The 26,888-nt window shown below is 33.4% G+C and overlaps 1 protein-coding gene across 6 annotated transcripts in view; it reads right to left on the bottom strand.

Moving 5' to 3' along the window:
• Positions 1-26,888, bottom strand: part of LOC140754665 (zinc finger protein rotund) — a 239,842-nt gene that overhangs the window by 28,242 nt on the left and 184,712 nt on the right. The window contains exons 1-2 of one of the 6 annotated variants that reach the window (XM_073089695.1): positions 20,921-21,565; positions 18,014-18,581 (exon numbers count right to left, since the gene is read on the bottom strand). The exons of the other annotated variants lie outside the window; for them this stretch is intronic. Coding sequence (XP_072945796.1) covers positions 18,014-18,412 — 399 coding nt within the window. The 5' untranslated portion in view covers positions 18,413-18,581; positions 20,921-21,565. Of the gene's footprint in view, positions 1-18,013; positions 18,582-20,920; positions 21,566-26,888 lie in introns of those variants that run through there. 6 annotated transcript variants of the gene reach the window in all.

Genomic DNA, 26,888 nt, shown 5'->3' with positions numbered 1-26,888 from the left:
GGCAAATACATACAATTAAAATACATATTTTGGTGCATAATATTACTTTACTCAGAAAAAATAATACAGACAGTATTATTTAAAATATTTTTATACTATAAATCTTGAGAACCTGTCATTTCTTTGTGATATAATCTTCGATCACTAATCAGAACTAGTGATCGAAGGATACGTAAAAACTGTTAGTTTTGTTCATAAAACTCCGACATAAGTACTGCTCGGGCAAAAAAAGTGTTAAGAATTACTTTACTCAGCGACCCATATCATACGGCTTCTACAGGTGCTAACTTGCCACAAATCCATTGAATATGGGTCATATGGTCGATGGTCACTCGACCACCCATGGGCGGATGTGCGATTTTATGGGAGAATGGGCAATGAGTGGGCGAACATGAAATAGGGGCTTGGGAAAACTTATGAATTCTTAGAGAATGAGGATGTCATCTGTATTCCAGATTGCTAAGGTTTTTACTTAAGATTCGGGTTAAAGGATGCCAGGTGCGGCAGGTGTAGATTTTTATGGCTTTAGTTAAGATAAACAATATCTATACGATATGTTAACTGCTTCCATAACTAGTTGGAAACTCAACACTAAAGAAGAAACGCACAGAAGAACGAAGTGAATTTAAAAGCGTGAATTTTTACACGTGACTTATATGTAGCTTATTACCGATGTGTATTAATTTAAAAAAATCCTAAAAAGGAATTAAAGCTTGGGGAAAAATAAATATTTAGTGATTGTTAATGATGGAAGGAATGATTGTTTACATAATTTGGTACATTAGAGTCAGTTTTGAAAAAATATACATTTCTGCTTGTATTATTTGAAATCGAATGTATATATATAAATTGAATGTATTATAATTTGTTGTTGTTGCTTAAGTTCTTGAAATAAATATTCTATCTATCTATCCATCTATTATTCGTAAGCGTCAATGTTGGCAAATTTTGAGGTGTCCACTAGACAAGGATAGACGTAACTTTCATGGGTTCTTTCTTCATAACTCCAATTTGCTTTACCTCCATAAATACATACATAATTATTTTGATGAGAGTAATAGCTAGTAATTAAGTACCTAATAAATAAAGCGCAACAAAGTCAAGACAGTATGAAAATGAGAGAATAGAACTCCGTTATCGTTTCACGACATAGATGTTAGGGTGCGGTCACACTCAGATAAATTATAGACCCTCCACTATCCCTCAATTAGCATAGATAAGCCCTTAGATTTGGGCTCGGACCAAGACGAACCTTATCTGAAACTAAATTTATTATCGCTACTTAATTATTCTGTTGCGTGTACCTGGATAATAAGTGATTATAATCATCATCAATCCATTATTGTCCCACTGCTGGGCTTGAGTCTCCTCTCAGAATCAATCAGTTTAGATATTTACCCACTACGCTGGGTAAGTGCGAATTGGCAAACTTCACACACCTTTGATATTTTTAGGACTCTTAGGCGTGTTAGTTTCCCTGTGAATTTTTGCTTCACCGTTTAAGCATGTGATCATTAAATTATAAAATATAATGTGCACATTATACTTAAAAATATAGGTCTGATGTGCAAGAACTCGGATATTTTAAATATGTGCACATTAAACATCAATATAAATGGAGATAAATCAATTGAAGCAAAGATAATGATCATTAAATTAATTTTACAATAGACTTATTTTGACAATACTTCTCTTTCTATTTTACAAGTATCTTATAATGAACGTTCCGCTAAAACAACACTTCGATCACAGCCCCTTAAAATCCCAAATTATAATTTATAGTTGGGACCCCAAACAATTAATTTTGCCCCTAAAATAGCAAGTGCAGGGCATAGTTAAAACCACGAGTCATCACTCAGACGATATGACCGCAGAAATTTGTGGGACCCCAAAATTCTGAGTAGGTTAGGCACCTATTAATTACAACTGTGTAATGGGATCGTAGCTTTTACACCCGAGGACTGTATTCGATTTGCAGATTTTTAGTTTTTGGTATAAGTTTTTAAGTTTTGCCGTACTTAATCATATATTGTTTGACAGTTTTCAAACGACAAAAGATTTTTTTAAGAAAATCTCTATAGACTTTTAGTGTTTTATTAATGTTCAATCCAACTAATGTTTTGCCTTCCAAAGATTGACTTTTAACAATTTCCGCGTACTAGATATTGTAATTTTTCCACTTGTGGTTAAAATAAATCGGTAGGTTAATCAATAACGTGTGTTAAAGATATTGCCAACCGCCGCTTCTTGGTATTATGCGGATTGAAACGTTGCTTATACCAGCGAGGACTAAGCTGGAACGCCTCGTGTATCACTTGCACCCTCCTCCCGGAACTGTCTGTGCGGATTGCTGTCTTAATATAAGTACAGTGTAAGATAAGACTAACGGACGAAGCGTTTCAAGCTGACATAACACGAGGATGCGTCCGCGCGAGCGTACTGCCTAATTTCTGCTGGCATTGAGCGGGTCCAAGGTCACGCTAAATACGCCACGGTGACGTCACGCGCGTCTGCCATGCCAAGCCAGTGGGTGTGCCCGTTTTATTTGTTTTAGAACACTTTCGCGCGCAAATTTGTTTTTCGAACACTTCAATTTTACCATCGTTGAGTTTTGTTTTTTTAGATGTTGATTTTGTGCCGGTTTTGAGTCAGTGTAAAAAATAGCTATGATTTTATTTGTACATTAATATTAAAAAAGCGAATACTAGGAAATAAGTAGCTAAATAAAAGGCGTTTTACAAATATTATATAACATTACGTAAATATTACTCATGTTTGTAATAATTTAGAGATAAAATGGTTTGTTTTCGCAATTCTATTGTATTTTAAGTAGTATATTAAGAATGAATAATTAAAACAAGTCAGTTTATAACTGGTTACGATAATCCAATCGTTATTAAAATAAGCGAGCAAATTACATCAATTAAATTTGGTTTGTGTTCATAAACATTAAAACTTCAACATGTAGTTCTGTTTCTCACATCAGTAAACTCATTTGACGGGTTGTCAGTTAAAAAAGCGACGTACAAAAGCCGCCAATTAGCGTTCTGGCCTCCATTAATCTTTGAAATAGAATTTATTTTAGCTCCAAAACTACAGTAGATGACGTTATACGCTCATTTAGACTACTGCACGTAGCTACCCGGTATTCTGTACTAGTTATCGCAATTTTACATTTTTTTGTATTAATTATTAAGAATTTACACGTGACTTACATTTCGAATGTAGAACTCGGTAACTATTGCGCATTAAAACTCATCCTTAATTTCTTTGTTTACGATAAAGAATAAATGAATAATCCTAAAAATGACTTAATTATAACATTGACAATTCATATGTTAATGACAACTTAGATATTTTGTTAATAGTTTTGTCATTATTGCGGCTTATATGGGATTATAAGCAATCATTGTGCTATATAATTACACTCCAATTAAACGCATTTAATGTATTTTAATAACAATAATGCGTATTTATTCATTAAATGCATTCTATTATGGTAGCAACCCTAAGGATTCCTATAAGTCAGATACGCAGCTCGGTAGTGTGACCTGCATGTAAAATTAAGATAGATTTATCGGCGGCACTTTGTTATAAATGGCAGCTATTTTGCACTCTTAGTTATTTCATTTGTAAATATTAGTTTTTAATCCTTTCTTGATGAAACAGTGTGATCGATTTCAAATTCTATGTTTACGTTTAATTACTTTTATTTTATGTTTTACGCGGCAACAGATGTCAAAATTAGCGCCAATTTCGAGAATTGACACATCAAAGTACAGATAAAATAAATATTTTAATGAAAGTTTACAGGTTTATTATGACTTTGAAGCTGCAAAAGTGTAGGTCCTAATGATAATGGTTTATAGCTACCACCTATACTTCTGTTATGACCTCTTTGTAAATTAGAGCTTTATCAGAGCTTTAGACACGTTGCTACCCCTACAGTAAAACGCCTCATGTGTCTCTATCTTATCACACCCTTCAAAACACGGAAGATTGCCTTAACGCTGTTGTTAATAAACCAAATATAATACAATAATATACCTAAAATCATTTATAAAGACATCAAATGTCAAAGTAAGGCGGCAAAGTATAAATTAAACTATTTATTTTTATTCTTAAACGCCAGGATCACTGACTAGTTTAATATGCAAATCGTACTTACAGACAAATCTGATTGTAGTCATAAATATTAATATTTTATATACACATTTTAATGTTTTTGACTACTTATATGTATGTATGTATGTATGTATCTATGTACGAGTAACAATACTTCATTTGTCAAAGTATGTTTTGTGTTGAGACAATCTTAAAAATCAAGAAACTGATTCTGATTATGAGTTAAATGGGTTGTTCACCCATTACCCACCCACACATACCGATCACCCATCCAACTCCCGGCCACGTCTGATGTTGCTTAACTTTGTAGATCAGATTATACTACTATATTCACAGAAATTATAACTCCAATAAATTAAATTATAAACTAACAGAAAAGAACTTATTTATAAATTTTACAACAAAAGTTATAAATAAAATGAGCCATTTAAATTTGCCGTGTGAGGCATGGCTCCCAAAACTCCAATTGAGATTCTTAACTATGTATATTTTATATCTATTGTAAAACGTCTGAAAAGCAGTGAATATATGTACTAGGTAATTCACGAAATAATTACGTTTCTTATAATTAAACCTAGTTGTCTTAATTAACGAAAATCATAAGATTATTAACGTGACCTAATAAAAACCCAAATATAACTTTACATATATTTAAGACCTTAACCATTATTATTTTACATATTATTTTAAGGTAGTAGGTTGTATATATATTATATTTAGACATGATTATATATAACTTAACTCACGATCACGATTTGGTAGGACGACCACACTTCTACTTGAAAAAATTTTTTGACTAAAAGTGAACATGAATTAATTAATTGATAATAATCTAATTACAATTAATTTACACTTACGCACTTCAAATCATGTGACTATTCATCACCTATGAGGATATATAAAAAAAAATTGAATATTTAAAAATGGCAAGAAATAATTACGTTTGTAATTTCAACTTTAAAGTAAATATGCAGGGAAAGATAGTGCTCAAATTAATTATTTATAATTAATTAATTTTATGAATTTGAAGTAATTAATTTTATGTGTATGAAGCGCAGAGAATTACAGTTTACCGATGTGCTCCGTGAGCTTGATAGATGGCGTTGCATGATTTATTCTGAATCCACGTGAACGCAGTCGCAGGTATAGTCCGCGTAAAACTGCTAGTCCGCTCTGAATATAGAAATGAATCGCATCGCCACAGCAAATTGTATGACTACACCTGCTCGCAACAAATTCAGAGCGGACTAGCAGTCTGGCGCGGACTATACAGCTTCTTCCACATAAAAGTATTATCAGAAGATGTATGTACATAGATTTGAATAAAGTAATAAGTTCCAATCATCCAGGCAATCATCGAAATGCCAAATTCGATTTCAAGCTACCTACATTCATAATATAAGTTGTCAAGCCATCAATCACTAGAATAATCTCATTAATAATATTACTGATTAATTATTCTCTTATACTCAAACCCATAAATATACCTACGAGTTCTGTGAAGGCTAAAATATTCTATTGGTTATAACATGTATATTTTAAAATAATGTCAAGTATACTTGTTTATGATATAGGAGTAGCAGACGAGCATGCAGTCCACCTGATGGTAAGTGGCTACTGCCGCCCATGGACATCTGTAATCAACCCCAGATAGGATTACATATTCCTACCTGAGGTCGACCACAAATGCGCCGCTACCCCTGAGGACTAAGCTGGATCGCCTCGGAAAAGTCTGTCTCCCTTACCAAACAATTCAAACCGGAACACAGCAGCGCCTTACACTGCTGTTATTAGGTAGAAATAGGTGTGGCGGTGGTGCCGCCGGAGTCGAACCACAAAGGGTTCTACCACCTTCATACTTAATATGAAAATTTAAAACGTAAACATATTTTTTTAATAAAATATGAATAATTATAGTGAGGTGTTACGAAACAGTGTTACATCACTATTCGATTTTATTTGGTTTTATTTGGCTGTTTGAAAGATTATAAAGGAAACCTTTCAAGTGTATAATTATGTATTAATAAATCTTTTATTCGTTTTCTATAAACTGTTTATACTTTGATCAAAGGTTTTAAACCACAATTGTGTCTAGTGAAGTTTCGAGATGATGTTCAGTATATTCAAAGATTATAGAATTGTTTATGGTTTGCTTGCATTTGTATGCATTACAATGGCAATGTTTAACACTGGTATCCTGGATTGAAGGATGTGGTAACTGAGAGATAGTACCTGTACGCGGCATTCTATCACTATTATTTCAAATATCTGCTATTTTTCCAAATTTATTGGGGCTTAATTACTTGGATAATGACTTTATAGAACCTCAAACCTCTAGCTTAGCTTAGCATATTGCAAGCTATTATTAAATTCACGGTTCTATTTTTTTTCTTCAGAAAACAGCAATCACTAGTTACAGCTTAAGTCTCCTCAGTATCTCAACAAAAAATCCTTCAACCGCGACCTTCAACAAAAGCTTAAGATAAAACTCTGAAAAATATGCGATTCCATAACCAAAAAACTGCAATCTTCAACTTAAAATGACACACAACCTAAAAAAACAAATCATCTTTTTCAGTATCTTAACAAAAGTTAAGTCCTTCGCTGGAACTTATATAATATTATTTCAGAAAAGCTACAACTTAAGACTGAACGTAAAAAAAAACCCAAAATCACCCTCAGCATCGTAACAAAACTTGAGTTCTTAGCTAGAACTTAAGACTAAACTCAAAATCCTCATACCCAAACATCGTCATATGAGTACCTCAGCAAGAATGCTGCGCCCGAGGCGGCCGTCCAAATAATTACGAGCGTATCGTGATAAATATGGTCGCGTGACGGTAGAACGATTAGTTTAATTTCGTTAGACCCCAAATGGATTATTATATCACTATTTACTAGGTATATGGACTTTGGAGCGAAATCCTTGGGTTTTGTGATCTTGGTCAGCTACTTTGGCTTTGAGAACAAAATATCGTTTGGTCTCAGTTTTTGGTCAAAGAAGTAATATTCTATAATTCTACATGACGGAAAATGGTCAATTCAGTAACCTACATAGGATAGAAGTCTCAAATAAATTTAATTATACATGAAAAGCTATCATTATTATTAATAGCATTCAGAATCCGGTAGAAGAAATCGCAAGTATAAGAATTTGATCAACACATACCTACCTAGGTATATTTTTTAATTATTTACCCTTCTTTTGTAATTTTGCTTAAGTAACTTTTAGATCAAGTAGGTTCCTATTTAAGAAAATGCTTTAATTTTCAATCCTTCACGATAAATTAGTTCAATGCGAAAAACAGGGAACCGTACTATGTATTATGTCGTTGTAGAGGTCACTACTAGCTATAGGGCGACAAACTTACAGTTTACACTTGTAAATCCTCACAATAGACCTTTATTAACTGTTGCCATGATATGAGAGTTCAATTTCCCGTACATCTCACTTAATGGTGGATTAAATAAAGTTGTACAAAAATACAAACTAACGTGTCTGTAGTTAGTTGATGACGCAATACTCAGCTCACTCGTAATGGTTGGTGTCAATCAAAATTACAGTGTAAATTTAAACACGTACACATATAAAAATCATTGCCAACTAATTATCGTCTCTATGCCAGCACAATAGAGAACCATTACCAAATTCGTGGAGTTTGCCAACAACAAAAATTAATTGTTAAACGTTCCTAGAACTCAGATCGAGACAGTGTTGCCTACAAATTACTTTGCAACTTTTATTTTAATCCTCACATTACATTAAATTTAAGCAAAAATATTCAAATATAATTACCACTTGAATATTATCTCTTAATACATTCAAATTTTATTTCATAAAGGTTAATCGTGATAAATATAATATATTAGGTATACGTATATTCATAAATAATGAAATAAGTTAATAACCGATTAGAGTAATTTAAATATCGAATAATATTTATTGCTCATATTTAGCGGGAATATTCATAGCGTTAGTAATGTAGATAATAAATATTTGTAATTTATTACTTAATTTTCATCTTTAATATATTGTTAATCGTCTTAATTTAGTTTTGTCGACATAATAGGAGTTCGGTTTTCAAAGTTTCAAAAATCGTGTCACGTTGTGTAACAATATAATTAAATTTTCAAAACTATACTACAAATCGCAAAAAAACATCATATTACGTAATTCGTACACGGAAGTTTAAAAATGGAGCGCAGGAAATTCTTTACATCTGGACAATGTCAATGAACTTATAAAAAGTTGTTTGTTAATTATCTATTAGAACTGATACAGATGTATATGCAAAAAAATATTCAAATGACAAGTCTGGTGCACGCTGTATGTTGACATTGACCGCTTTGAGCGCGGTCATAGATATCGCCCAGTTTTAACAGACCCCCGCATTTGATAGGTCGCTCACGAGTCATAGACCAACAATGTTTGGTCCGTATCGTGCAAATAAACCATTTAACTTAGACCCACTTTGAAACAGACAATGTTTAACAATAGAGACCAACTTACGCTGGAAAGTTTCGGTAACCAACTCCGGTTGAATATAATTTTGCGATTTGAAATAATTAAAAGATATGAAGTTTTCATGCAAATGTGTTGGATTTATTGTTTATTAAGTATAGTTTATTATTTATATCCTACTTCACTTGAATTTAAGGAAATTATACGCGAATAATTAAACGCCAATTATTTTTTATGATTCATGCGTTGAAAATGAAAATTTATAGAACAAAGCTTCGTTTAAGAAGATAAAAATAACAATAAATAACCTTACAGTATATTGTAGGAAGAAATTATACTGCCCTGATGTCCATTATATTGATTTAGCGCCAATCACTCAATCATTGTCATTTGTGTTTATTTTAAATCTATATGAATAGTATTTTTTTAGTCTGTTTAAAAAATAGCTTTAATTTCGGCGCCAAAGAAAACAACTGTCTTAGATCTACTGTAGCTAGTATCGCCATTTTTAACGTAGATTAAAACAGGACATAATATAACATAATAAGCTAAAATACCGTATAAATAAATTATAGACTTAACTACTTAATTAAAAGGAACAATTGGTCATTAAAATATGAACGTAAAATTAATATAAAAGCAAAACTTTTTTATTTTATAAGTAAACCGATATACACTAAAACTTTCCATGTTCATAGCCTGGTCGAAAGTAAAAATGTAGTAACCGTATAAATTTGAAGCTTCATATTTATTCTAGAAAAATCGGGAAGTTCCGTCAAAACGCGCACAGCTGGCAACCCAGCGACATTGACAATGGATGGTTAGAATGCGACCTTGGAGCGAATTCGTTTTCTCGGCGCGAACGGTTCGCGCGGGAAACGAGATCGGGTTTTATTATCTGTGGATTAGATGTAGATAGAATAAACTCTACGCTGTTAGCCTGTGCGTTAACATCGAAACACTTGTACGATTTTTAGAGCTTTTTAACACTATGCATTTTTTTTGTCTTTAATTTACTTTTATAAACAAATCATCATCATTGGAATATATTAAAAATAAAAAACCTGTTAAGTAAAATTAAATAAATTTATTGGCGACAACGCATTACAATTTACTATCCCACTGATGGGCACGGATCTCCTCTCTGAGTAAGAGGGATTTTGGCCATATTCCACTGTGCTGGCCAAGTGCCAGTTGGTAACTTGGTAGACTTCACACACCTTTAAGATCATTTTTTTATTTTTATAAGAACTTTTACTCGTTTACATATTTTCTTACGATTTTCTACCCTGTTTTAAATTCGTTTATATTTTTGTCGGCAGATGGCGCACATCGTAAAACTAACTAGTCACAATGTTCACATCACTACTTTTGGACAGTTATTGTAAATATGTCACATTGACATTAGACAACTTTGGAGGTGGCGCCCCCAGGCGTAAAAATTAGCAAGTTGTTTAGCACAATGTATGGGACTTCGGTCGTACGATCAAAATTATATTGATCGGACATGCAGTCATAGATTAGTAAAGATACTTCGCCGCTTTGAAATTGAATGAAGCCACAAACTGCTTATTAGTTAGTTATTTTTTTGAATTCTTGACAAATAAAAACATTTTTAAAGAAAATTTACGAATAAATAACTAATACTGCGTAATTTACATAATAAATAAATAATTATTTCAAATATTTTAGGGACATTTTAGCACGGAGACGTGGCAAAACTTTTTAACGCAACTATTTCAATTCTCAAAACTGGGTACATTTTCTTGTTAGGAGTGAGTAATCTTTACTAATCTATGGATCGGACATGCAGTGTTGAATTTCGTTATGATCGATCTTTAGAGCGCTTAATTTTAATGTTCTAAGGATCGTTTAGGATTCGAAAATTGAATAAAATCTAAAACTAAATCGGTTTACAATTTTCATTATTAGCCGTAGCAAAAATGTTAAACTTTATTTTTGAACATGGGTAGACTTTAAAAAACATAAAATATTTATTTCTTCAAATATATTTTAATAAGAATTTACTTACATAGGTACAAATATAAGAAAGATACATACAAGTAAAACCTATTTTTTTATGTTGGCCCTTATTATATGTTTTTAATCCGTCGACCAATCAAATGTTGAGGCAGTTTCACACAAACTTTCACTTTGAAAAATATTTTTGGTACGAATGGTAATGGATCAAATAACATTGGGTTATTAGGAAAAAGTCCAAAAGTTCCTTACATCATAAATACAATTCTCTCATGGATACAGTTCCAACCTTGAAACCTCAGACTCCACAGAAACTGTTCGTAATTCGATGCCTCGTCAGAATATTCGGTTTTTTATTCAAATCACAACGAATGCCAAATATCCTGACCAAGGATTCGGAAAAATTGTGAATGGATGCGAATAAATCTAAATATAAAACTATTACATAACGTTTGGATACCTGTTTAGGTGATCTTAAAAGTGGTTTACAATTTAAGTATTTGTGGTAATGTGATGAGCTGGAAGAGCTTTCCGTAATATTTATATACATGAGGCGATCATTTTATTAAGAGTGGCAAAACATCTGTAATCGGCTTCAAGTAGCACCCCTGTTCTATATGGAGTTTGAAGGTGGTAGAACCCTTTGTGGTTCGAGTCCGGCGGCACCACCGCCACATCTATTTCTACCTAATAACAGCAGTGTTAGTCGCTGCTGTGTTTCGGTTTGAAGGGTGTGGTAAGGGAGACAGACTTTTCCGAGGCGTTCCAGCTTAGTCCTCAGGGGTAGCGGCGCATCTGTGGCCGACCTCAGGTAGGAATATCTAATCTTATCTGGGGTTGATTACAGATGTCCATGGGCGGTAGTAGCCACTTACCATCAGGTGGACTGCATGCTCGTCTGCTAATCTTATATTATAAAAAAAAAGTTGGTTACAAATGTCCACGGGTCATAGTGATCACTTATCATTAGATAAGTACACCCTTATTTGTCGGTCAATTATAAAAATATGATTGTAAGGGCACCGTCATACTATTTCTAAAGAAGCTGTGTTTTAGGTTAAATAAACTATACTATACTTTCGAAGATGTTACAGAATGCCTCTTGAATTTAAACTAAGAGTTTACATATCTATATATCGATAAAAAAATGATATTACTTCAATATCATATTTGTAACGCTTCAGTGTAACCCTTCCGTAACACAAATCGTTTCACTACACTTTTCTCTCTTGCGCGCCTAAAGTATACCTTCAAAAATGGATTTAAATTGAAACATTTGGTTAGTCCTCGTCAAACTGGTAGTCCGCTCTGAAGTTGTTGCGAACAGGTGTAGTCATGCAATTTGCTATGGCGACGCAATTCATTTTTATATTCATAGTTTTACGCGGACTATATTTAAAACCTTAAAATAAAACTCAGAAACTTGTTTATCAACAACATATTGACACGTTTCGAAAAGCAAATTTTATTTCCATCTCGCTTTCATACACATAAATAATGTATAATCGATGCTCGAGACGGCATTCAAATATTTGCTAATTTCGAAAATTCGATTCGAAGGTTCCCGATTGAAAGTCAAATTTGCAAATACGGCATGGCACAGTTTGGGGTAACCTTTATCTTCCCATAATGCATTTTATCCTGACATTTCTGAAGACCTTTAGGTACAGATGTTTTGTCTTTAAGAAAAAATAAATAAAACATAAAAAATATTCTAGCTCCGACAGAAAAAAGCTGATCATCTTCAAACGGCTGGACATATTTTCTTTATTCATAGCTAAAATCACTCTCTGTTAAATCACTTTTCAAACAATAAAAATTAAATCAAAATCGGTTCATTGGTTTAGGAGTTACGATGCCACAAACAAATACACGCGTTAAAAGTAAAACACCTGTTTTGAGTCGGAGATTATCACATCATATCGCACATCACACATTATATCGCAACATATTTCTGCCCAATAACAGTGTTAAGCGCTGTTACAGATTAACAAATAGGGCGCTGTGGTGTTTCGTTTAAAGACGACGCGATTCATTTCTATATTCAGAGCGGACTAGCAGTTTTACCCGGACTATTCCTGAGGAAGCCATATTTATCTCTATAGTTCTAACTTAGCCCTCGGGGGTAGCATCTTTGACTTAGCTAAGAGACTAAAAATTTTATCTAATCTGGGGTTGATTACAGATGTCCAAGAGCAGTAGCCACTTACCATCAGGTGGACTGCATACTCGCTAACTATTTAAGAAACGTCGACCGAATAGTAGAATTGCACGCTCCATTTCAATAATTTAATTCCAACTTATTTTGAACTTAAAAACGTTTAAACCACGAATGAAGAATTAGCAATAGTTATTTCTGCGTGAAGGTCTGTCTTGCAAAGGGCCGAAACCAATTGCTAAACGTGAGTTTCAGTTTACCTAATAATATTTAACAATTCCACTTTCACAATAGCAGTAGACCCAATTCTAATGTTTATTTAAAGTCCCTAGTTTTTATCTGTTGAAGATTTCGTATTACAGATGCAAGCTTCTTATGTAACACGAACTTGCCTATCGTCATCACATTATTGTCCATGTTATTGCCCATTGCTGGGCACGGCTCTCGGAATGAGCATGATTAGGCCATAGTCCACCGCGCTGGCCAAGTGCGTGTTGGTAGACTTCACATACCTTTTAACTGATTACTCAGTTACAAAAGTTCTAAAGAAGTAATTCTTTTCGAGTATCTCATAAATATGAAGAACATTTTCTTTTGAAGAAGCAAACAGTAATGAAGTTCACTTGAAGAACCAACTTCATAATATAGAATCGGGAATAGGAATTCTATCTGTAGCTGATCACAGACTAGTTACTGCTCGATAAGTCTAAGATGGTCGTCTTATATGTAGTCAGCCGACACCTATACCGACATTAAGAACTGCTTCAAGCAAGAATGCAGTCCACCTGATAGTAAGTGGCTACTGTGGCCCATGGACTAGTACACCGATAAGGTTAGATTTCTATCCGAGGTCGATGACAGATGCGGACCTGGGGACTAAGCTGAAATGCCTCGGAAAACTATGTCTCCAAAGTATTCTACCGCTTTTCCACCACATAATATAAGGAAATTTTGTGCAAACTTCATGTTTCATGAAGTCAGTCGACTCATAACTAATTCTAAGTTTTATTCAATAGATAATGTATACGAAACACTAACAAATTAATATGTTATATATGCATACTACCTACGTATATTTGCATACACTTTAGCACCACGGGTGTGCAAATATATTAAATAGATAGACCTAATATATACCAAAAGTGAACCACTGTGCATATGTCTTCAGTAGGTAAATATATTTTTTTTATATTTATTAGAAGTAGCAAAATAATTCAGTCCTGGGGGTTATTACCACCTCTTAAAACAATATTATTATAATCATACTTTTACTTTTTTGCAGGAAATTTAACTTTTTATGCAAAATATGACAATTTCAGTTGGTTTTATACAATGGATAAGCGAAAAATTAATAAGGGTTTAAGTTTGTTCAACTGTGTATGACCGAATATTTTACTGTTTTAAGGAGGAAATAAAACTTTCGTTTTTAAAAGGTGGTAGCCCCTCTGATTGTAATTGCTAAGTGCCGCTCATGAACATCTGTAATCAATCCCAGATAGGATTAGAGTCGTACCTGAGGTTGGCCATAGGTAAATTGCTACTTTGTGAACTAAGTTGGAGATCCTCGGATAAGTATGTTTTCTTTACTACCCTTCAAACCAGAACACAGCAGGTTAACACTGCTGTTAATAGACAGAAAGATGTTGCGTCTTCCCGGGTTGAATGTTAATGTGATAAATATCAAATTTGTGTTTTAATACAATTTTAATTTAAACTCTAATTTAATTATAATTTACTTCAATACTGTAGGTACTCCACTTCCTTCATATGCCAACGGATTTCCTAGTTTAACTCATAATTATCAGTATTAACTTTAATTACACTAAGTGCTATTGACAATAAATTATGAATTAGTCTACACTAATATTATAAAGAGGAAAACTTTGTTTGTTTGTTTGGTTGTAATGAATAGGCTCAAAAACTACTGGACCGATATTAATAGTACATTACAATACGAGGACGAAAAATTTTTTTCTGACAAGTGTGAGTTTGCAGGCCGAGCCGCAGGCGAGGACTGCAATCACACGAGTCAGAAAAACATTTTTCGTCCGCGTGTTGTATAAAATTTTATATTACGGGGTCGGAAATGGGGGTTTTGCGCACGCGAAGCGTGCGTAAAACGTCAATTTACGCACGCCGTGATATAAAAATTCTTTCACCATTCGAAAGCTACATTATCCACGAGTAACATAGGCTATATTTTATATGATATATATTTGATAAATAGATTTTGAGGTGGTACAAAGTTTGCCGGGTCAGCTGGTATTTGATAAACACAGTAGGGTTCTATAAAGGTGGTATGGTCGCCATTTCTAATTCTAGCGTGAAGTAGGCCTGTGTTTCGATGGAAGGGTGTGGATACGACTGACTTGCATATGAAGGTAGAACCCTTTGTAGTTCGACTCCGGCGGCACCACCGCCATACCTATTTCTGCCTAATAACAGCAGTGTTAGGCGCTGCTGTGTTACGTTTTGAAGGGTGTGGTAAGGAGACATACTTTTCCGAGACGTTCCAGCTTAGTCCTCAGGGGTAGCGGCGCATCGGTGGCCGAACTCAGGTAGGAATATCTAATCATATCTGGGGTTGATTACAGATGTCCATGGGGAGTAGCCACTTACCATCAGGTGGACTGCATGCTTGTCTGCTACACCTATATTATAAAAAGATAAATAAAAAACATTGGCATCCTACATATGTACCTACATTGTACATGTTCACCCCTTATTAAGGGTAAATAAATTAGGTTAGCAAAATTAAAATCTACGTGCACGTATCAAGTAATTGTCTATTACTGGTTCCGGGTTCGATATCCAGTCGAGAATGACATTGGGCAAACAAGTATTTGTCATCTAGATAGTAGCTATGAACCGTAGACTAAACATTAGCGTGTAATAATAATAGACTGTACGTAGAATAGGTATTGGCGATCTATTGTGTTAGTAGATGATTATTGATTTTGTTTTTTTTTAATTTATTTTAGGCTCTTATTTTTTCCTGATTATTAGTATGTGTTTGATAAATTTGTAACCACAGAAATATATTTATGATTAAATCAATTTTTTTTTCGATTTATTGTTTTTCTGATAGCCCAATTTAAGGCAGGTAACAAGTGTACATTTTTAAACAGATTAAAATAATTAAGACAGATAATAAACCATAAATTTTATTATCTTTACGACCTTAAGAACTTTTGAAGAAAAATTAACATATTGATTTTTTTTTATTCCTATAAGCTACTGATGTCTACGTACATGTACAATTCTAAATAGACCTAACACTTACAAGACGTCAACTACTTTTAAACTTATTCGAACAGATTCAAATAAGTTGCCAAAACAAAACTTAATATAGAGCCACGCGGTTCCAGGCCACTTGCGTAATAGATATAAAAATAAACTTTTCAAGTTTATACATAATATATATATAAATATAATAAGATGTCTGTTGTACTTATCGCAGGCCTTGCCGTTTCGGCGATCGGGGGTCACGGCGGAATCTTATCAACATAAATGTATTTTCATTTGATATCGCCGTGAAAAAACATTTTGCAGCTCAAAATGTCGCTGGATGTTTTCGAATGAATTTATTTTTTGAGACACAATATACAGGAGAGGCGAATAAATTTCTTATGTAACACATAAAAGTAATATCTTCAATAAATGGGTTATAGGCGCACAGTGTTTTTTTTAATATTTGAACCTGACGATAAAGCAGACATGCTACCTGATGGAAAGTAGTTAACGTCGCCTATGGACATTTGCAACACCAGAGTCGCCAATGCATCGTCGGCTTTGAAAGAGAGCTCTTTTTGCACCTTTTTTGAAGAGTTTTTTTTGTACCTAATTTGAAACAATATTATAAGTTTGTTTACATAAACATATGCTAAATGTAAACTACCGTACAATTTATTTAAAGATTAACAAGTTTTAAACAATAATATTAGTTATAAATAACTTTATGAAAGATCAAAGCGTCAGCTTAGTGGTAGGGGTTGAAATAAGAGTAAATTTGGTATAATTTGAAAATGGGAAAGACTTAAAAATTCCTAATAGCAAGTTCATATGTAAAGTAGATTTAGAATATTTCATTCTAATAATCTTATTAGAAGTAAATAACACGGTAAGTTTAGGTACAGATTCAATCGAAACACTCTGAGAGAACAGAATGGTGCCCGAATGATAATTGCATTAAAATATTCAAACGATCGTTATCGCCCCGGAAAATGAATTCCAAATCAAAATTCACGAAAACTGTGCTTATCTGTGTAATTGCATTAAGGTAGGTATTGTATAACCTCTGTACGACCCGACGCGACCTTGGCGGCTCAAGGCGCATCCGTACTCATCTAACGCTGTATTACATACGTTGCCGAATTTGTTCTTCGAGACACGTTTTTGCTCATTACAAACCCGGTTATGGATGTTGTTCGAGTTTTTGTTATTACCGAGATTGAAAATTTTGATGAGTTCCAATGGCTTTTTAAAGAGCCTTCGTGTATGAGATTCATTCGCCAAATATCTAAATATACTTTGATCATTGATTCTTTAAACTTAAAAATTAAAATACGTTGGTAACAAAATTTGTAATAAAGAAAAATGCTTTAACAATTTTTCTAAGTATTCTAGCGAATTAGAATTGCATAAAACTGGAATGCTATGAATGAGAAACGAGTTTCGAATCTTGTAAGATTTAAAGAGACCTTGAATCTAGTTGGATTTGAATCGAAGATTACAACGAGACAATGAAATATGTTTATGGACTTCCTATTAACGAATTTTGAAAGTGTGGATCAGAGTGACAAAGAGCATGCCGTTTAAGTACTTAGCATTGAACGTATATAGTGAAGAGGTTCTTATAGATAGGTTAAATCGAGACGCTAAAGAAATACGGAAGCAAAAAGTTATGTCAACATCGATCTAACAAGGGCTCTCGAAAACCAAGCAGTCAAGTGGTAAAGTCTTAACCACAAGGAAGAACTTTAGACACACGAAATCCAAACCAAAGAATTGAAGTTAGAGTTAAATAAGGAAGTTGCCATAAACATTAATGCATTATTATAACGATTTGAAGCCGAAAAAGTTGCGAGGATCATCAGAAGATTAATGGCTTAGTACACGGAACAAGACGCCCGCATCGTGATTCTCAACAATAATTTTACTAACGAACAATGTGATGAACCTAACATTACCTGCCGCATGACGTCAAACAACCGCGAAAACTTCCGAAGTGTTCAAGGATAAGCATTAATAATTTGATTTATTAATAACATCAAACAAAAAATTCTGACCTTCTCTTCCTGGATGTGCCCGCCATTTTCAGAGAGGGGTGTGGAGGGTGCGCTGTATCCCTTGGGCCCGTCGTCGTGGGGAGTCATCTGCCGTTGCACGTCGTTCTCCTGCTCGACTCTTATCTCGTGAATACCAGTCTTGAATTCCGATAATCTTAATACGGACGGCTTGATTTCTGGTATGTCATCGGGATGTTCGTATCTCCTTAAGTCCGTTAGGTTCGTTGCTAAGTGCCTATGCGGGTCTAAAGGAGGCGGCACCCCTATTGATCTGAGGTGCTCTATACTCCTATGGATATGCGAATAATTATCTACAGGTATCTCCGCCATGAGAGGGGAGTTATGGTAATCTAAGCCACCGCCATCCGGCCTGTAATCGATAGTCCTTCCTTCCATCATCTTTGTTGGATTTCTTTAAAAATTCTATCTAAATTATATTACAAATGTATCGTATCTAACTTGATATTTGGCACTATGTTATAAAAATATATGGTTTCTGTCTTAATATTCTCTTGGTATCCTTCGTTTTGTGTGTCATGGAATTTTTCGAGATCCTCCGTTCTGTTCGCTGCAAAAAATTGTAATCTTATCACTCATGTTCAGGAGTTACATATCAAATATTACAATAATGCTCAAAATGTTGTCATACTCGTTACTAGCTGGGTACACTGAAGCGAAAAATTCCTTACAGATATTGCCATCATAGAAGCAAAGTGGCTTAGGCCGGTTGTTTGTCTATTTAAAACTAGATTTGAAGAATAAAAAAGTGACGTTTTTTTTCTGTGGCAAGCAGGTGACGAGCAGTCGCGTAGGTTGTGTCAATGATCTAGCCCCTAGCCCACATGCCGCATCGAATAAGGCTTCGATAATCACATTGCCAGTACAGAGTACAGACGTGCCACAATGTGACTGTAGATAATGATTAGTTCTTAACCCGTTGAACGGAAACGTCATTCCTTCGATTTATTTCACTATTAACGGACACAGCTTTTAAATTTACACGTCAGAAAATACTACTTTTGCCGTCAGAGTTATCATAGTTTTACATAAAATAAGCAGTATTATTTAGTAGCTTTAAATAAAACGGGTATTTACTAGGTCTGCTATTTGTACGTCACAGTGAGAGAACACCCAAGATTTTAAGTAATTCTTTCGTGTATTTCCAACGAAGTAATTATATTTGACGACGACTGTACGTACAGGCCTGCCATACACGGCTGTCAAAGATAATAATTGCGCATATAGAATACTTAGCCAAGTGACTTTGCTGGCGTATTCTTGATAATAAACTTAGTGTGGTTGTAATAAAGGTTATATTGTGTGTACATGGGATAGTTAATTTGGTGATGTATAGTGCCGGGCCCCACACTTGATCGACTTCGAGATTCGTAATCATTACATACGAGTTTAGATTAGGAAGTGGCTCAAAACGAGTAATTAGGTTTTTTGTTAACGCTTGGTGTGTGAGGTTTGATTTGTTAGTAATTATAGCAAAGATCTAATGCATTAAGACTTTAAGCTTTAGGCTATAATTAGGGTTTTAGTGCTAATCTAGATTTTTGTCTGTCTTACATGTGTAGGTGACAAGGACAGGCTAATCATTTGATTTATTTATGACCAGGTGTTTATTATTAAATTGTCTTCATATCATGACAGTAATTTGTTTCTTTCAAATCAAATTCTATTGTAATATTTTTATGGTATGATTTGAAAAATTTAAATAAGGATTTCAAATGACGATTACGTTATTTTCTTCCTGACTGTACCTCATATTTTTAATTAAGTACGAATGTTTAGATCCAGCAAAGATAACCACCTAATTTGGATTTTAATAAGTAGGTATGACTCACAAGAAAAACTATAGGTAAGAATATAATTTGACATAATTTTAAAAATATATTATTTATGTTTTACAATGGCTTCTTATTCTTACCAATAAGTGATATTTGAGTTTGTTTTTGATAAAAAAATATTTTTTTCTGTAAGACGAAATTTTATTGTATTAAATAATAATATTGCCTAAGTTATGTAGTCCTAGAATTAAAATGTAATGAAGAATACCAATAGGTACAAAAAATATAAATACTAAGTACCTAGGTATAATGTAACACCCAATTTAAGCCATTTCCTAATCGTTTAACTGTCTGTATTTCTAATTAAAATGTGCATTTACTAAAATATTAGTAATTCTCTAATCAACTAAACACGTAAAAGGCTGTTCAACAGGTTTATTTTATCTTTTTTGAAAAATTGATATACCTTTTAGTGAGCTATTTACCAAAAATAAAATGTTATCACATAGTCTTAATTTATTAACAAACGTATGTATATAAATTATTAGGAATAACATATCGAATGGGTTTCATTTATTATATTATATTTATATGGAATACAACAGTCATCTTCCGATAAGTTATCGGATATAATTAATTTTAAAAAAATCCGCAGTCATATCAGTAGGAATTTTTAAGTTTATTTTATCAACAAACCCAAATTACGTTTAACAACATTATAAGCATTTTCGTAACAATAATTTACTTAATGTAATCTAAAAAAATATATCTATGAAAATATTTATATTTCGAGGCAGGTGGCACAGATAATAATATCAAAATATAGATAAACAATGGCCGCGTACACGAAAGCCATAGCCGAAATAAATTCGAAAATATCATGGAACGTAACGTTGCACGAAAATATTTCCGTATTTATAGTCCGGGCATAATTCAAGGTCGCGCTTGACAGACGGCGACCGCCGCGTCCCACTCCCGCAATTACAACATCAATCTCAACCGAGGGAGATCTTACGTAAAAATCCCTCGCCACCCAGCAGGGGGAATACTCCCCCGACCAACACGCCACCTACCTCCAAATTAATCACAAAAATTAAATAAAAATACAACATACCTGTATCTATTCAAAATCTTCTATACTCCGTCAACTATATCACCATTATAAATCACAGTTTGTTCCTATCTAAATGTCACTAAAAATATATATCACATAATAAAGGTAACACTAGTGTCACAACACGTCCGAAAGGCAACAGTCCGGGGCTTTATCGCCAAAATATCTCAAAAAATCCACGTGCTCCTGGCAAATAAACATTTAAAAAAGCCGGCGACCAAAAAACAGCGAACCGTACTGTTGACCCTGAGGTAAAATTATGAATGCCGAGCGTCGTTACTAGGATCCAAATTGCCAGATTTTTTGTGGCCAATATTTTAGTGTGCTATGTAATTTTTACTATAGTTGTGGGTAAGATATCCACACGTGATGTGACGTTCCGTCCTTTTCGCACTCGGAGATTCGCGCGTGCACCGGCCTGCAGTAGCGCGAGTGTAAGGACACCTCAAGACGACATGTGCTCGCACAAAAAGCTAGCTTCTCCGGGCTCGACTAAGCTGAGACGTACCGAGCCGCCGGCTACTCGCGTCGACAACAAAAATGCAATACAAAACGCCCGTTCGCCCGCCTTTAGACCGACGCGGCAAAAACGAGACTGAAATTCAGATCTATAGTAGAAAAAGTGAACTACACCGGCGAGGGGTACACTAACACATAAAATGAAAAAAATCACACGGACGCCAACATCGACAGCGGAGCTTAAAAAATCGGAGTGGGGGGCCGGTCGCACCGCTCTCTTGAATAGCGTTTTCCCTCTCTAGCGGCGTGAGGCCGTACGCACACAGCCAAGCGGTGGTTAAGCGAAAAAAATGTGTACACATTTTTTTATTATTCACGATTTTTATGTGTGTAAGTGGGCTCGGAGCGAGGGGGACGGCGAGCGGTGGCGCGTCCAGCCTCCGTTGGGGGGAGCGAGATGGTGCGCGTCGCCACGTGCTCGTCCCTCGGTATTAAATAATAATTAAAATGGCTACAAGACCGGCGATACGAGATACTGTTCGGTAGACGATTTTTTGGTCGAGCTTTTGCCTTTTTTGCCGAGCTTTTTGCGGAATTGACGAAAACGAGGTAAGACGATGGACGCGGGGGTCTCGTAGAAAAAACCGCGAACTGATTGACACATAATATTAAGAGAAATACGCGCAGAAAAAGTCGCGCCGGGGAAAAAAAACCAAGGGCGACGCGCGAAAAAGAAGTTATTGATTAAAACAGGGCTGTCATTGACCAGACGTAAATGAGGGTGCTTAATAGTATGCAGCGTTGGATCCGACAGGAATCGATCTTCTTGGTTTTAACTTTTTTTCATTCGCGTAATGAACCATGTAACTAGGAATATGATGGCATTAGCTACAAGGTCCTTTGATGTAATCACCATTAGGTATGTGAGTAAAGATAATTTTGAATCACAATCATTAAAAACAGAAATAAGAAAAAGATCTGTAACTTAAGAAAAATATAAAATAGTAAAAGCTGTCGAAAATGTCAGATTTGAACTTAAGTGACATTGACTAGTCTCTACTTTTAAACAAATCGTTGTTAATAAATCTGTCATAATAATCATAGGCATCCATGAAACAAATAAAAGCAAAGAAAACTCAACAGGTGTTAGACCATTAGTTAGCGACGTTGAAACTAATGATATGATCAATAAAGTAAGTGATACGCATATTTATTAATTATATGCATGCAATGCATATGAACGTTCCGAAGCAGATGTCCCGATAGACGCAGGACATCGAACCGGACAGTTAGGGGTCTAATGGACCCTATTTTAATATTGTTGGATTACGTAACAAAGGTGATGTGGAGAACGGTTTAGAAAATACCAGTTTGGTATAAAAATGAATAATAATACATTCATTCAAATAGTAAATAGAAAAGGTATAACACACTTTGAAATAGGTCACAAAAATCTTACTTAAAAAAATACCTAATTTTAGTGAGACGATAGAAAAATATAGGAACTATACGTATTCTGGAATCGATGATTCCAGAAATTCCAAAATAATTAAGAAATATAGAGAAAATATATAGGTTCTAGATACTATTAAAAAAGCTTTGGACAAATTTTGACAATTTTTATAGTAAAATCCAATACAATTTCTGGACGATAATTTATCTCAAAGACTAAATATCAAAGAATTACCATTATTTTTATAAAAAAATAATAAGTTAGAAGTCTTTCTCCACCAAAACAGAATAACAAGTGAAGCCATGGGAAATGTCTAGTATGGTCTGATAAAAAATAACTCGTATATTAATAGCATAATTATATAATACTTGAAGTGTAACAAACACCTTGCTCGGAGAAACACAATTATTATTTAGCGTTAAGTAAATTGTTTCCTTAAATTTTTACTTAATCGCGGCATGAAAAACAACAATTAATTTCCTTGTTACTATCCGGTTTATTTTAATTCTAATATAGTTTGCATAAATGTTTGCTTACGTAGTAAAATGATTAAAGTAAGATAGATCTACGTACCACTATTTTCTTCAAAAAGTGTAATACTAATTTTATTAAAAATCTGTAGTTACCTTACTTTATATTTAAAATCAAAAGGAAATAATTTCTAAGTCAATTTTCATTTTAAGTTGTAAACTTATACTTAGAATTAATCATAAAATCTATTTTCTATCAAATATGTAAGTATATATAATAAATTATATATTAGTTAAGTGTATTATAGGTCTAGTATGGTAAATTTGAAGACTTCGTCTATGGACTTCAGCAAATAAAATCCATAGATATAATAGACATTATAGACAACCCCTGTACGGGAACTTAGTAGAAATATCCATTCAAAGGTTGCAAAAGTATTTTAATATTATTCAGCTTCATTATTGTATTAAAATAACATGAAAAAAGTTCACATAAAGACAAACTTAAAAAGCTGGATGAAAAAGTATTTTATAGCTTCTGTAATTTTTAGTTTCTTTTAAATAGAAGACAAATCCTTTTTTGTTTAATAAATCGGCACATCCTCTAATCACGTCTTATCTAAGATGGCAGTAGTAAAGTTTTAGAATCGTTTTATTGTGGTCCAATAAAAATTGTCGGCGAGTCTGTACTTATAATAAGTAAAATCGAAAGTTTTTGGATTAGTGTCGTAAAAATCGTAAAACAGAGAGTGAGTAAAGAAACAAAGGTCCTCGTAAAAGCAATTTTTTAAAAGAAAGTTACTATAGGTAGGACCATAAAATGATTGAAAACTTTGTTCGGTTTTTTCAAAGTATAGAAGCTTACACAGTGGGTAAAGTTTTATTATGAGTAACCACTAAATAGGACAGACTCCCAAATGGTTGGATGCAGATGTTGATAGAAGTGCCAGGTGATCTAGTATAGCACTAATGCCTCTATCCATGGATGCCATTATAGGTATAAATGTTGGAGATGGACTGCAGCCTATAGCGTCTTTCTTCAAAGTTATTTATCTACTGAGACCACCAATATAAAAATGAGTACGATGACGGTAAATTCTTTTCTACCTAATTAAATCTTTTGGTTATCAAATTTTGAAGCTTCCAACCATTATTTCGTTTAAACACGTGCAAACAATGTTTCAGTATTACAAAAAAAAGAAAAAACTTTTTTACACATTTATTGCTACATCTACGTCACTGTATTGTTTGTATTAAAAAAGTGTTCAAACAATACTTTTTAACACTTTTGTTTTTACGACTTCAAATTTCGTTTTCATCCCCCATTTTTTAGTTTCTATGACTCGTTTTATTTTTTGTGACGTAACGAGTATAGCAAGGGTTTGACAACAATTGCTTGAATGGTATTTTTTATTTCTTATAAAAGTCACCTGTAAGGGTGCGGAACTAGAATGTCGATAAGACTTCATTATTTATACCATCAGGTGTCTTAAATAGATCAGATTTGAGACAAGTGTTTTTATTGATATACAAATTGATTTTTGTTATTTTTAGTTCCTATTCCACAATCTCCAAGTTATTGTATTGATATTTAAATTAATATTTTTTATTATTTTAGTTCCTCTTTATCAATATCTAAGTTGTTTTAGTTAATATATTTATTTAAGTTATTGAACTTATTTAATAGTTATATTTCCTTTTAAATTACTAGCTGACATACAAATAAAAAATGTTAAAAACCACTTATTACTTAAGGGTAAGAAAAATAGATAGTAGCTGATTCTCAGACCTACTGAATATGCATATAAATTTGGTGAAAATCGGTAAAGCCGTTTCGGAGGAGTACGGTAACTAACATTGTGTCACGAGAATTTTATATATAAGTTTTGCCAATTAGTCCTATTTAAAGATTTTTTAAATTCAATTAGCGGCTTTAACGATACGTAATCTTTAGGTATTTTTTTACATTAGGTATTTTACAATGTCTAGTATCGCCTATTATTTATACTCAATTTATGCAAATTTTGACCACTGGAGATCGAAATTTATCAATTTGACAAATTTCAAATATCGATCTTAGCTAGAAGATTGGATTGATTATTAATAAAAAGCGTGTGACATTGTGAAACAGTACATCACATACATCATCAGTACATTATTTATTAAATAAAATACTAGTTAGATTTAACACGTTCATTCTTAACTACTTAAGTAAATTAAATATATTATTTTGATTGTCAGGTTTTTGTCGACGAATTTATTCTAATTTGGACTTATTATGCCGTCAACATTGATTTCCATAATTGCATTTAAAATTACTTGAATAACATCTTTTTTACTATTGCATTTAAATTACCTTTATATAATGTACGGTATATCGCCTAATTAGTACATTTAATTAAGACAATATATTTATATTTTTGAAATTACAGCACAATAAAATATCTTTGTTTTGTTTGCAATTTTAAATTTAATCCGGTTTATACTTATCTAAAGTCATATTTTTTGTGTCTCATTTCAAAATTTATAATATAAATATGTCTTGGGTTATGCATTATCGGTACAAGATTCATAGAGTAATGGACTTCACTTCCTTCCCTCAGATCGTTAATACATCATACTGATGCATGTACCTAATTTCCTACGTGGTCCATTACCACCGAACCTGTATTTTGGGAGCCATTTTGGTCTACACGACCTATGGCTCATCACTATAATGACCGAATTACATCAAACGTTTCGATTGTAATGTTTCTTTTAACTACATTGCTGTAGTTATTTATGATGATATGATTAACGTTGAAGTTGAAGCAGCAATGGATAGTGAAGTAAGCAATAAATTTGGAGATGTAGAACATAAAATCGAGACGGATGGTGATAGCAACGCGCGTGCAAGTGCCCGATCATCCATCACGCAAATGTTTGAAACCGGATTCGGCTTGAATGCGAGAATAAAACTGATTTCTGGGATTGGTGCACAGCTGATAATGTAACTAGGTAATTTTGATTAGTATTTCTTGTGAATGAAGATCATAATTTCATTGTAGATATTGGAAATTTCGTGTTTAAACTTAACTGGATAATGACGTCATTGTTTTATATAAGAATAAATAAAAACTCATCAAGTTTAACGTCATAGTGCTAGCCAGTAGATACTCTGTGGTATTTGTAAGTAGATAATACTATGTAATACGTGAACTTAAGTATCTAATACTGAATAGTAGTTAATAGCTTAATTTCAATATAATAGAACATATTCAAGCTTAAATTAATACCTGGATTATTTTTACAGCAGTTGCACCAAAATGGAAGCTTTACTTCACTTTAAAGAGTTGTGTAAAAAAGTAATAAAATCAAAAAATAATAGCAAACAACCCTTCATAGACTCTTATTCAAAAACTTGAATTCCATACGCTTACAAAAAACAAAACTTTCTCTTTCAAATATTGCTTTTTACAAAACAATAAAAAGCTTCTTTTGGCTACTGGCTAAAAAATGTGTGGTCCTGATTTTTTTCGGCAAAAAATATTCTTTTTAGCACTAAATGAAAGGGTGGTTCCTTGGTCGGATATTACAAAACAAACAA

This window comes from Epargyreus clarus, unplaced genomic scaffold (genome assembly GCF_041222505.1).
Source record: "Epargyreus clarus isolate Ecla_fem2 unplaced genomic scaffold, WU_Ecla_fem_2.2 ptg000031l, whole genome shotgun sequence".
Lineage (NCBI taxonomy): Eukaryota > Metazoa > Arthropoda > Insecta > Lepidoptera > Hesperiidae > Epargyreus > Epargyreus clarus.
Note: the sequence above shows the minus strand (reverse complement) of the source record. Positions and strands in the feature narration are given on the sequence as shown.